The sequence below is a fragment of the Sinocyclocheilus grahami genome, unplaced genomic scaffold, assembly GCF_001515645.1.
Source record: "Sinocyclocheilus grahami isolate Dianchi unplaced genomic scaffold, SAMN03320097.WGS_v1.1 scaffold6.1, whole genome shotgun sequence".
In the NCBI taxonomy this organism is placed as follows: domain Eukaryota; kingdom Metazoa; phylum Chordata; class Actinopteri; order Cypriniformes; family Cyprinidae; genus Sinocyclocheilus; species Sinocyclocheilus grahami.
In genome coordinates, this window is record NW_015505185.1 from 860,072 (window position 1) to 872,122 (window position 12,051).

Genomic DNA, 12,051 nt, shown 5'->3' on the forward strand with positions numbered 1-12,051 from the left:
AGAACTTCTTATTTTTTTTAATTTTTGTTATTGATTTCCAACATTTAATATAAAGGTACTGAACAAATATAAACTACAAAAAATAAATAGAAAATATACAGTATAATATAAATAATAATACAGGTAAAAATGAATAAATTAATACAAATAATAATTTAAAAAAAAAATGAACAGAAAAAAGAACAGGTACAAAAGAACTTGTTTACAGAGTTTATGAGAACGCCGTGACGTCACCGAATACTTCCTCGAGCTTGTCGCGCAACACCGGCTAGCATGATAGCGCGATGCTGTTAGCTTCGCTACATCGATGTATTAACTAGTCGGTTTTATACAAACAAGCTCAAATTACAGCCATACTGTTAGTAAACGCAGAAAGCATAGTGTATATGCAAAACAACGAATTTCAACCAGGAATAACCGCGTCTCGAGGTAGGACAAACATAGGAGAGCTAACATGTTCGCACAGCTCGAGCTTACTTTAATTGGTCTGTTTATTTCTATTTGCTGTTTAGTTTATCAATGACAATCAGTCGAAATGCGTGAAGACGTAATGTATTTTGAATAAATGGACATATGTTATCTTAAAAACACTATATATAAACGCTTGTTTGTTTGATGGACATTTAGCAGCAAGTGACTGTTAGCAGGTTGTTTGTAGCAGGTGTTTCTAGACTGTTTCAATAGGCTGTATTTACAGTTAAATAGCTTTCAATGTCTAAAAGCATATGTTTCTAGAATATGCTTCTAGGAAATCAAGAAACTTCTGGAAAGGTGGGGTGTGCGTGACAGCTGGGTATCAGTTGTGGCCTGTGTGTAATGTAACGCTATTCCTTCGCCGTAACGTAGTTTGTTCTAGGATTTGACATGTTCAGAGGTAGACAGCAGGTTCTTTTTTTAAACTTTCTACCTGGTTATCATTGTTTTCTAGCATAATACAGACAGTATGGAAGAACATTCAAACAATAACATAGAGGTGACTGTGAAAACCCTGGACTCCCAGAGCAGGAGTTACACAGTTCAGACACAGGTAAGCTGGTATTATTCTCATTGTTACATATCTTTTATAATGATGACTTGGCATTCTGCATTTGACCACAATTTAAGGTGAAGAGCAAGTCTTGTGAATGCGGATAAAGACAGAAGTCCACTGTCTGCCAATTGTCTTTTGAATTTGACAGCTTCTCGTTTCGCTTCTTAGATGACCGTGAAAGAGTTTAAGGAGCACATATCACCCTCTGTTGGAATTCCTGTTGACAAACAAAGACTCATTTATCAGGGCAGAGTACTTCAGGATGAGAAAACCCTAACAGAGTACAGTGAGTTGATTTGCATAAAAACAGCAGTTTCCAAATCCTTCGAGGGAACTCTATTTTTGACATTGTGTGAATACGATTCCATATAAAGCAAATTCTGTTGAATTGCAAAGTGAAACTACACCTTTTTTTTTGTTTGGTCAACTCAGCATGTGCTTTTGAATAATGTTCCCTTTGCAGTCTTGTGACTCTTCTGTACTTGTCCCTGTTCATCCATCTCTGTCTAGACGTGGAGGGAAAAGTAATTCACCTGGTAGAGCGGGCCCCACCGCAGACCACCCAACAGGGCTCTGGCTCGGGTGGTGTACCAGGGCCCTCTGGGGCAACACAGGGAGGAAATCAGAACCCAAACTCAACCAGTAGCTCTCAAGGGACTCCTCTTGGGCCTACGCATGACCGCAATGCAAACAGCTATGTTATGCTGGGTACTTTTAATGTTCCGGTTAACATTATGGACCCTCAGCAAATTCAGGTAGAATCTTTTTTATACTCGGTATCACTTGTATTATTTGATTATTGTTCTTTTTGCTTAATGTATTCTTATTCCTCAGATGTCCATTCAGCAGATGATGACAGGCCTGGGAGACAGTGCGAGAAATCCACATGTTAGTACCAGCACGGGGGTGAGGACCATTGTGAACTAAAGAGAGGCTTTTGTTGTGGTTGAAATTGCATGCAAAAATAAATAAATTCATACTTTTATTCAACAAGGATGCATTAAGTTGATCAAAAATAAGGGTAAAACATTTAGAATGCTAAAAAAAATTATAGATAGAATGTTGCTCTTTTGAATTTTGTGTTCATCAGATATTCCTGAAAAAATAAATGCATCACAGTTTCCACAAAACTATTAAGCAGCAAAGCTTAAGAAATGTTTCTTTAACACACAATTAGCATATTAGAATGATTTCTGTGACTGAAGACTGGAGTAATTCAGCTTTGCTATTTGCTATCACAGTCAACAACATGTTAAATATTAATATATTTATAAAAAAAACAGCCAGCCTTGACTAGCATTAGCATATATACTGTATGTGTTTCTTGGTCAACTTCTTGGTTGTTTTAAAATGTGTTTTAAAAACTAATTTACTGAAAAATAATAATGCCATATAATTCTTTCTTCCAGACCAATGGCTCTGTGAATGTTCAGATAGATTTGGACCAGTCATTGCAAAGTGAGCCCAGACTGCGGCTGTTATTGGCTGAGAACTTGCTGAGAGACACCAATGCTGTGATCCAGAGACTGGAGGTAAGCTATATTCCTGAGAATTACCTTGCTTTGCTTATTGCATACTGTAGAATCAGGAAGAAATAAATGTGCATGTGCATTGCTTATTGATTGTTTGATTATTCCCTCATCTCTGCCTTCTTTCGTAGGGGCAGCCCGAGGATGGCTCAGCATCTCAGGAGGACTCTGCACCTCCACCCACCTCCTCCACTTCCAATACATCTCCTACTGTACAGCCCATGGACACTTCTCCTCCTCCGTCCAGTACCCCACCATCCTCTTCCTCCTCCACCCAGACTGAGGGTACTCCACCCCCTCCAGCAGGCCTCAGGTAGGACCAGTTCAGTCATAATTATAATTGAATTATTTTAATAATATAATAAATCCTGATTTATTAATATGAGTATGTGACGAAATATTCATTTTTGGATTAACTGTTCCTTAAATGGTTTTGTTTTGCTAAGCATTTTTTGCTCCTATCAAAACATGCTTTTAATTAAATTGAAGTTAATGGAAGTTATGAGTCAAAAATGTAAGTCAAGAAGTTAAAGGAATAACCATCTTGCATACAGCAGTTATAATGTAACTCTGTCGCTATTTTAGTCATTATTTATTCTTGTTAAGTTATTTAAACACAGTGGGAAATTTTGGGGGTGTGTTTTTTAATAGGTCAAGGAATGTCCACTTGAACAGATTATTGTTGATTTACTCTAAATCTGGTAAACTTCTTCCTCCTACCATGTTAAGGCTTTGGTATTGTGAGTAGAAAATCTGGTGGTTTCTAAAATATGTTATTGGGAGAATTACTGCCTGGTAATTATGATACATGTGACAATATTTATCTGGTCTTACCTCTGATAATTCAATAAGAAAATCCACATGAAAGAAGGAAATGTAAAAATTTTTGGGGGTTAAATCTTTAATGTTTCTTAAACTATGACTGTGTACCAAATTTGCTAAATCCATTTGAATCACCAGTGAATTGCCACATAGAAAAGATAGAAAGATAGATTCTGTTTCTTTCTGAAGGAATGACTAACAAATTGGAAAATAATTGTGAGTTTCTGTCTTTAAGTTTCATAAACACCTGACAACAATGTTCCTTTTGTCTAATTTTACCTTTTGGTTTGGCCCCATAATGAAATTTGTGGGAAATGTACAGACACTTTAAAATCAACCGCCTACAACGTGAGGTGAAACAGAGAGAGTTCTTAAAACTGGGAGATTGAGGTTTGCTGTTGAAGGAGTAGGCATGAATTCAGTTCAGTCTACCTTAGAGATTGTTGACATTTGACATCAGGTTAAGAAATGTACGTTTGCCGCCTTGATTAACCTCACTAAGTTAGGAAACTAACATCTTGCTGTATATAATTCTATTTAGTAAACAATTTATATAAAACAATTATATCTACACTACAATCTGAAAGTTTGGGGTCACAAATATATTTTTTAAATAGTTTTGAAGAAGTCTCTTATGCTCATAAAGGTTGCATTTAATCAAAAACAAAGACTCTGAAAACAGTAATACTGTGAAATATTATTACAATTTAAAAACAGTTTTCTACTTGAATATATTTTAACATGCAATTTATTCCTGTGATTTTCAGCAGCAATTACTTCAGTCTTCAGTGTCACATGATCTTTCAGAAATCATTCTAATATGCTGATTTGGTGCTCAAGAAACATTTCTTATTATTATCAATTTTGAAAACAGTTTTAGGATTTTTTTTATGAATAGAATATACAAAAGTACAGCATTCATTTGAAATAGTGTTTTTGTAATAACATGACAATGCTGAATAAAAGTATTAATTTAAAAAAAAATTGTACTGACATATTGTACTAATATAAATATACTATTATGCATGGTAAGTTATTATAAGCTAGCTTACTCTTAAATAACTATGCAATATCCTTGAACAAGTTTTTTTAAGTAACCTAAAATTCCATAAAAGTCTCTGTTCATGTTTCCTCCCTTAGTAAAACAATGATTTTATTGTCCATTTGAGACATTGACTCCAAAGCATGTGATCAGTGTGGTTTTCAAAAACCAGAGTAGATGATACAATGCTTGAAATTAATTTGCTGTGTATCCAAAAAAAAGGGGAAGGTCCTGCGTGACTGAAACATTTGTTGTAGATTTTAAATGCATTGAGCACTTTAGTTTGCACATTTTTTGCATTTTGTAACAATAAAAGAATATTGCTAGCATCTCGCCATGTAATCCTTTTTTGTATACACAGAGAATGAATTACTAGTATTGAGTTTTTTACTCTTTTTGGAAGAATTTATGACCTGAAATCATGTTACATGTGGATTGAAAAGAGTGCAGGATCCTCGATTTTTTTTTATAGTTGATATAATATAATACATAGAATAACACTCCACACAGATGATGAGTCACATTTTCTTTGTTTCATGTGCAGTTAATCAGCGCAGATGCAAACCATCAGTGGGAGTTTAGCTGTAATAGGATGTGTCTGCTTAGCCACTGAAAAGCGAAGCTCCCACTACTCCTGTATCCTACTCAGTTTTAAAAGTCAGACAAACCACCATTCTTACCACTAGTGACTTGCTTTTGAAGTGTCAAACTAAAGGTTATGTTTAGTGTAAGCTGCCTTGTTTTGTTGACTAAGCAGAGTCTGTTTTGTTTAATTTATTCACTATATACTTAACCATGCTCTACTTCACTTGCTCTTACACAGTAATCTATAAACCGAGTAGCAGTTTGTGTAAACCTTTGTTTTCCTCCGCTATAAGTGTATTAAAGTCATGCCCTGATGTTCAATGTTTAATGCACATTGCATATAGAAACATTGATTTATGATTATCCTGTTGCTGCCTTTCCATCAGCCACCCAAGCCCAGCTGAGATGGTGGAGATGTTAACGGAGCTGAGGAGAGTCGAGGAGAGACTCCAGCCCTTCATTCAGAGAGCTCACCTCATTCTAGAGGCGGCCACAACTGCAGACTACAACAACAATGTAAGAAGCCCACTCATCATAAATGTTTTAAGAGCACAGGCGCCGTAATTACTTTGATGTGAATGAAAATGAATTTTGGAAGTGAGGCCACGATAAGTCATTCAGCCAGCATAATATAAAAATACGTCTTTTCACATTTTCAGTAGGCAATGAAAAATTTGATGTAAAAATTTGATTAGCGATGTAGTCATATCAACATTTAGTGATTTGTTGTTTCACACGGTACTGCATTAACAGCTTTGATCCTGTAGCTTAGAATTAATACCTCAATTCAGAAATATGACAGTAGGTTGATTAATTGGTGTTTGTGCATCATTTCAGTGACTAGGTTAAATATTTATATCTGTTGTTTTTTTTCTTTTTGAACAACAGACTCAAGAGAGGGATGAGGACCAACGCATTCTCAACCTCGTGGGGGAGGCCCTTCGTCTCTTGGGAAACGCCCTGGTCGCCCTGAGCGACTTACGGTGTAACCTCCTGAGCAACCCTCCTCGACACCTGCACGTTATCCGCCCCATGTCTCACTACACCTCCTCTGTGCTGACTCCAGCGGGCGTGCATCACCTACCAGTGCAGGTAAGGATGTGGTCTGTGAGACTCGTGCAGTGGGAAACATGTACTGCATAACCCTGAAAGTGAAAGTTTTGAAGAGCACTTCATAGATGAGTACTGAGGTGTTTTTGGTAGAAGTAAATTTTCCAGAGTTACCGGAAATACTGAGACACAAGGTCTATAATAGTAATTTGTTGAAGTAGGCCTAAGTAAAACATGTCAATTAACTTTTAACATTCTGCAGTTGAATCTTGGAACTACTGTGACTATGTCAGCCAATGACAGACCAGCAGCTGATGATCAACCTCCTCAATCTACTGGCCAATCAGATCAGCAACGCCAGGGACCTACGCCTGCTGCTCAGCCTAGTCAAGCCAATCAGCAAAGCGCAGAGCCAGGGCCCAGAGTCATCCGGATCAGTCATCAAACCATGGAGCCTGTAGTGATGATGCAGATGAACATTGATGGTGGGTTTCTTTTGTATGTGTGTGTAAGTGGTGTAACCATTTTTTCCTTACTTGAATTTAAATTAATTGTTTAATGTTTCAGATTCTGGCAATGCTACACAGGCAAATGGACAACAGAATGCTGCTGGCACTGGACAGCCTGGTTAGTCTTTAAATTGTCTTTAAAAAGAATACAGTTATATTTATATACATGATGATAACATGTTCAGATTTTGTGTGATCCGCATCTGCACCATATGTAATGCACATGTTTGCATGTTGCAGGTGCCCCCCCTACTGTTCAGATTCCAGGTCTACCTCCAGAATTCATGCAAGCCATTGTGCATCAAGTCACTCAGCAAGCCATGGTCATGGCAAACGCTGCCTCTACTGGCCAGCAGGGGCAACAGACCACACCACCTGCAGCAAACGTTGGCTCTGGCTCCAATCCAGCCCCTGTGCCCCCCTACCCACCTCAGGCCAGAGTAGTTTTCACCAGACCCTCCTTTACTCACAGGATGGCCAGCCCTACTTTTACGACAAGGGGGGCCACTATTAACCTCAGAGCAGCTGTGCCACCGATGATGGGCCAACAGCCGGGACAGGTGAATGAAATTCCCATGATATTTCCGGAATATAGAGGTGTAAATTCTAGACAGGAATGAATGTGTTCCACCACATGAATCAATGTATTATGAATTTAATTTTGAAATGGTTTTGATTACAGTTTTTAATGAACTCTATATGATGCCAAGCCTACATATTTCCACTAAAATCTCCATTAAAAGATTCCGCTATTGTATTCTCCCATTGCAAACTGTGGTAGTAGTTTCTGTCATATTTTTGTAATGAGTTCCTGTAAGCCTGCAATGTGGTGCACCGGAAATTGCAGTTTGCTAAATTCAGAAGCAGTCATTTCATATTTTAAATTTTTACAGAAGTCCTAGCTCAGACTTGTTCATTGTGTGTTGGTTTTATACGGATGTGTGTGTTTCCTCTCAGGCTGGACACTTCCCTCCTGCTGCTCTGAATCAGATGGTTGGTGGACTGGTCAGCCAGCTTTTGTCAGGGGCTGCAGGGCAGATGGGTACAGTTGCATAAAAAACTTGAATTTATAATAATACATACACTGCTTAGTTTAAATTCGATAACATATGAGTTCTGAGTATTTTATTTGATAACTGACAAGTGGATCAGCTCAAATGAGATCATAGTCCTCTTGATGTACCTGATATTCTCAAGAATGAAAATGTTTTATGTAATACTGATGTAAAATGCCTCTTTATTAGGGCATAGTATAATATATTTTACTGTTCTCTGTATCCACAGCCAGTCAAACCACCACTTCCTCCTCACAAACATTCACCTTCTCCACGTCCACTTCTACAAGCACTCCATCCACCACCACGACCACCACAAGTGGTTCTGGGTCCACACAGTCTAATAGTACCAATACCAGCACTCCTCAACCTGGATCTGCACCGCCACCTCCTCAGGAGAATCCTTTAGGGGGAAACCTTGAGCAGTTGTTGGGGTCTCTACTGGGAGGAGCTGTTGCCACAGGCGGCCAGGGCCCTTCTATAACAGTCACCATGCCTGGGGTCCCTACCTTCATCCAGGGGGTCACAGACTTCATGCAGGTGAATAGTCTCCTTTGGCTATATAGACTTTTTTCCAGATTTTATTATTACAATACTCATCATCATTTTCAAACATTGATGCCATAGATACCATGACAAACTTATATGAATTAATTTATCTTGAGCAACATATCCTGAGGCTTTTTCCCCATTTTGACTCTTGACAGCTCCTGTTCACTTGCCAGAACACTAGATTTCTGCCTTTTTCTCACTGGTTTTTGTAATGCATGCTAGTGTGTATAAGACATCTGCATCTCTGTCATCAGGCTTCCCAAACACTTTTCTCTCAGCCTCCTGCGGGACAGCCTCCCACCTCGACCCCTACAGCTCCCACTGCCACACCAAACGCAGCCAGTGCTCCTGGGGCCGCCACAGCCGGTGAAGGTCTGAACCCTGAGCTCTTCACTGGGATAGTGCAGGGTGTCCTGTCCACCATGATGGGCTCTCTGGGAACCCCTCAAAACGAAACCGAGAGCATCGCACAGTTCATCCAGAGGCTCTCCCAAACTAGTAACATCTTCACCCCTGGTACTGGAGATGCTATGGGTGAGCTTTTTGGGGTTAATACATTTCCTTAGTTCATTCCTTTTTTTTTATCCAAGCAGAATGAGGAAAACTAAAGAACATGTGTATGTGTTTAGGTTTCTTCGGTGATCTACTGGCTTTGGTCTGTCAGAACTTCTCCATGGTGGACATGGTGTTGTTGCTCCATGGGCAACACCAGCCACTTGGTCGTATCCAGCCCCAACTCGCTCAGTTCTTCACTGAGCATTTCCTGCAAGGCCGTGAACCCACGGAGACCAACATCACTGTAAGTTGTCTTTAGCAGTGTCAAGTGCCCCGCTTCTTAATGCTGGTCCTGGAATACCCCCCAAAACTGCCCATCTTGTATGCCTCCCTAATCAAATACACCTGATTAGACTCAACAGGTCATGTAATGGGTTCGTTACATAAGGGAAACATCTAAAATGTTGCTGCAGTCTAAAATATTTACAATGACCTCCAAAAAACATAACTGTGTTGGAGTGCCCTAAATATCCTGAATATCCCATGGTTTTGCTTTGACTAAATTGAAATTCAAAACAGGAAGTCACTGTAGTTTGGTTGCTTTGAAAGTGATTTGCCATTTGCCTTGTCTGTTTTTACAAGTTACTAACCCTGACAGGATAATACAACTTCAACATAAACACACAGATTAATGTAAATGCGATAAAGCGTAATTTAATATTTACGTAATTGAATGTGACATACAGGATGTTATCACTGACAGCAGTCAAGGAATGTACACACATCATTATTTGAAACTATTTGTAAAGAATCTTGTATCACATCCCATTTCTTACTTTACACTTACGTTTCTGAGGAGTTTTTGCAGTTGTTTGATTCTGCATATTTGTCCTCTCCTGTACACTTTTTTTGTTTTCTCTGGTCTGATTCTTCAGTTTTCCCTATTTTCTGTTTCTCTTTTCATGTCTTATTTTTTCTTTCTGTTTTTATAGGCAGCTGCTGATGACTTAATTGCTGAACTTGAGGAGTACATCACAGAAAGTTTTGTAAGAATCCCTGGATTCTTTCTTGACTCTTTGAAAACTAACTATGAAAAGCTCTGTGACACTGGCAATTACTACACAAAATAAATTCCACTGATCTCTCAGTTTGTAACAAGTACTGTAAATGTAAAGTGGACATCTATACACTATATACAAGCAATATTTATTTTTTTTAGAAAGAAATTAATTCAACAAGGTTGCATTAAATTTATCAAAAATAACAGTAAAGACTTTTATAATGTTACAAAATATTTTTATTTCCACAAAATATTGTTTTCAGCATTTGGTAATAATACGAAGAAATGCTTCTCGATCACCAAATCAGCATATTAGAGTGATTTCTGAAGGATCATGTGACACTTCAAGACTGGAGTAATGGCTGCTCAAAAATCAGCTTTGACATCACAGGAATAAATTACAATTTGAATATTTTAAAATAAAAAGCAGTTATAGTAACTGCTTTCAGGGTTATGTTGAATAACTTGAATAACACATTTGTATGGGGCAATTAATGTATAAAGCATTTTAAGAAAATACAAGCTGAATTTTCAACTCGGGAATGTGTTGTGCCTAGACTTCCATTATTAGTGAATTACTGCAAACACAGTATATGATTTTATATGATATGAAGTCAAAGCATGCCAAAGATGATGTTGCTTAGCTTAAAGAAAATGAAAACAAGCTTTCCACTCAATGGAACGGATGCAAATTTGAGGTGTATGCTTCCTGTTCATCCCATCTAGTCAACCGTCGCAGTCCGAGATGGGGTAGATATCACCCAGACGAACCGGGCTTTTCTCAGACAACAACTTGTAGGCATTGCCACCCACATTCTGCATTGCACCGGTATGTCTAGACAAGAAGTGTCATGAGATCAGTCTCTATTTAGATTGACAACACAACATGCATTCACCAAATATTAGCTTATTATTAGCTTGCAGTTTCATTCTTTTATCATGTCCAAGGGCTCTGTAGGAATGCAGAAACTAAATTTCCACACAAACACAAAAACATGAAATGCATTAAATGTGTTTTTTTCCTTCAGATCAAACGTTTGGACCTCGTCTCCTGCAGCTGTGTAACCGTGCTCTCTTTGAGTGTCTTGCACTCAACCTCTACTGTCTAAATGGAGAACAAAGTGCCCTTACTGCCGTCATCAACCATCGCCTTGTTAGTACCCAAAACAACTGACATCTGACACCTACAACCCTTTTCGTCTTGGTTATTCTTTTATTGTTCATCCTACACCTGCTCACTGTAAATAAAATTGCGGAGGAGACATTTCCATGTTGGTGGGGGCTTGCGTTGATGAAGGAAACTTAGCAATTATTGATAAAGGTGTTAGGGGTTAGACACATCAGAACAGGATTTCACAGTCATGGAAAACCTGAAAATGTTAGGGGACATTAAAATAGTTATTAAAATGTAATGTAAAATTAAATGTACATATTTAAAAAAAAATTTACTCATCTTTTTTGTTAGGAAAGTATTGTATGTTCAAGTACACTCAATTAATCCCTAACGTGAATTTACATTTCGCCTCTCTATTAGAGGACAATGTCAGCTGAGGTCAACCCTAGCCTGGTGAACTGGTTAACCAGTATGATGACCATGAGGCTGCAAGTGATACTGGAGCACATCCCCATCACAGAGGAACAGATCACTCAATACATCATCCACACACAGGTAGATTCCACCAGTTATGAAGGTTGGTTAGTGTGTAGTGCTGGATGTTCGCATAGTCAAGATGGTCTTGGTTAACATACTGTGAACATTGTTTAGTTTGAATGTGGCCTGCTCATTCTATTTAGTCATTAAAGAGATAGTTGACCCAAAAATATAAATTGCCCCAAGATTGCCCTCTCCCTCAAGCCATCGTAGGTGTATGTGACTTTCTTCTTTCAGATGAATACAATTGGAGTTATTAAAAAATGTCCTGGCTGTTCCAAGCTTTATAATGGCAGAGAGATGGTGTTGAGATTTTGAAGTCCAATAGAGTGCATCCATCCATCATAAAAAGTAGTCGACACGGCTCCAGGGGGTTAATAAAGGCCTTCTGAAGCGAACCGATTAGTTTGTGTAAGAAAAATTCTGGAGTCGTTTGTAAGAAAGTTTTACTTCCGCATCTGAAAAACAGCAAACCGAAAGTGACGTAACTGGAGGGAGCGTGGTCAACTTAAACAATAGGAACACAATGGATCGCAATGGCAGTTCAGATGCTAAGGAAATTGTAATTGTTTATTCATACGTGTATGACGGACCACAGCCATACAATTATGAGCCTTTTATGAGAGAGAATCGTGTATATATATATATATATATATATATATATATATATA

The 12,051-nt window shown here is 38.2% G+C and overlaps 1 protein-coding gene across 4 annotated transcripts in view; it reads left to right on the forward strand.

Moving 5' to 3' along the window:
* Positions 1–235: 235 nt before the first annotated feature.
* Positions 236–12,051, forward strand: part of LOC107586923 (large proline-rich protein BAG6-like) — a 16,650-nt gene continuing 4,834 nt past the window's right edge. The window contains exons 1-20 of one of the 4 annotated variants that reach the window (XM_016274505.1): positions 236–429; positions 911–1,027; positions 1,199–1,316; positions 1,541–1,785; positions 1,865–1,936; positions 2,440–2,562; positions 2,691–2,872; positions 5,395–5,524; positions 5,897–6,100; positions 6,321–6,543; positions 6,626–6,685; positions 6,808–7,127; positions 7,525–7,609; positions 7,852–8,162; positions 8,429–8,708; positions 8,804–8,973; positions 9,662–9,715; positions 10,456–10,558; positions 10,758–10,882; positions 11,264–11,398. In XM_016274505.1, the coding sequence (XP_016129991.1) occupies positions 944–1,027; positions 1,199–1,316; positions 1,541–1,785; positions 1,865–1,936; positions 2,440–2,562; positions 2,691–2,872; positions 5,395–5,524; positions 5,897–6,100; positions 6,321–6,543; positions 6,626–6,685; positions 6,808–7,127; positions 7,525–7,609; positions 7,852–8,162; positions 8,429–8,708; positions 8,804–8,973; positions 9,662–9,715; positions 10,456–10,558; positions 10,758–10,882; positions 11,264–11,398 (3,024 nt within the window). In that variant the 5' untranslated portion in view covers positions 236–429; positions 911–943. Of the gene's footprint in view, positions 430–455; positions 810–910; positions 1,028–1,198; positions 1,317–1,540; positions 1,786–1,864; positions 1,937–2,439; positions 2,563–2,690; positions 2,873–5,394; positions 5,525–5,896; positions 6,101–6,320; positions 6,544–6,625; positions 6,686–6,807; positions 7,128–7,524; positions 7,610–7,851; positions 8,163–8,428; positions 8,709–8,803; positions 8,974–9,661; positions 9,716–10,455; positions 10,559–10,757; positions 10,883–11,263; positions 11,399–12,051 lie in introns of those variants that run through there. The other 3 variants (XM_016274500.1, XM_016274492.1, XM_016274484.1) reach the window with 3 other exon arrangements.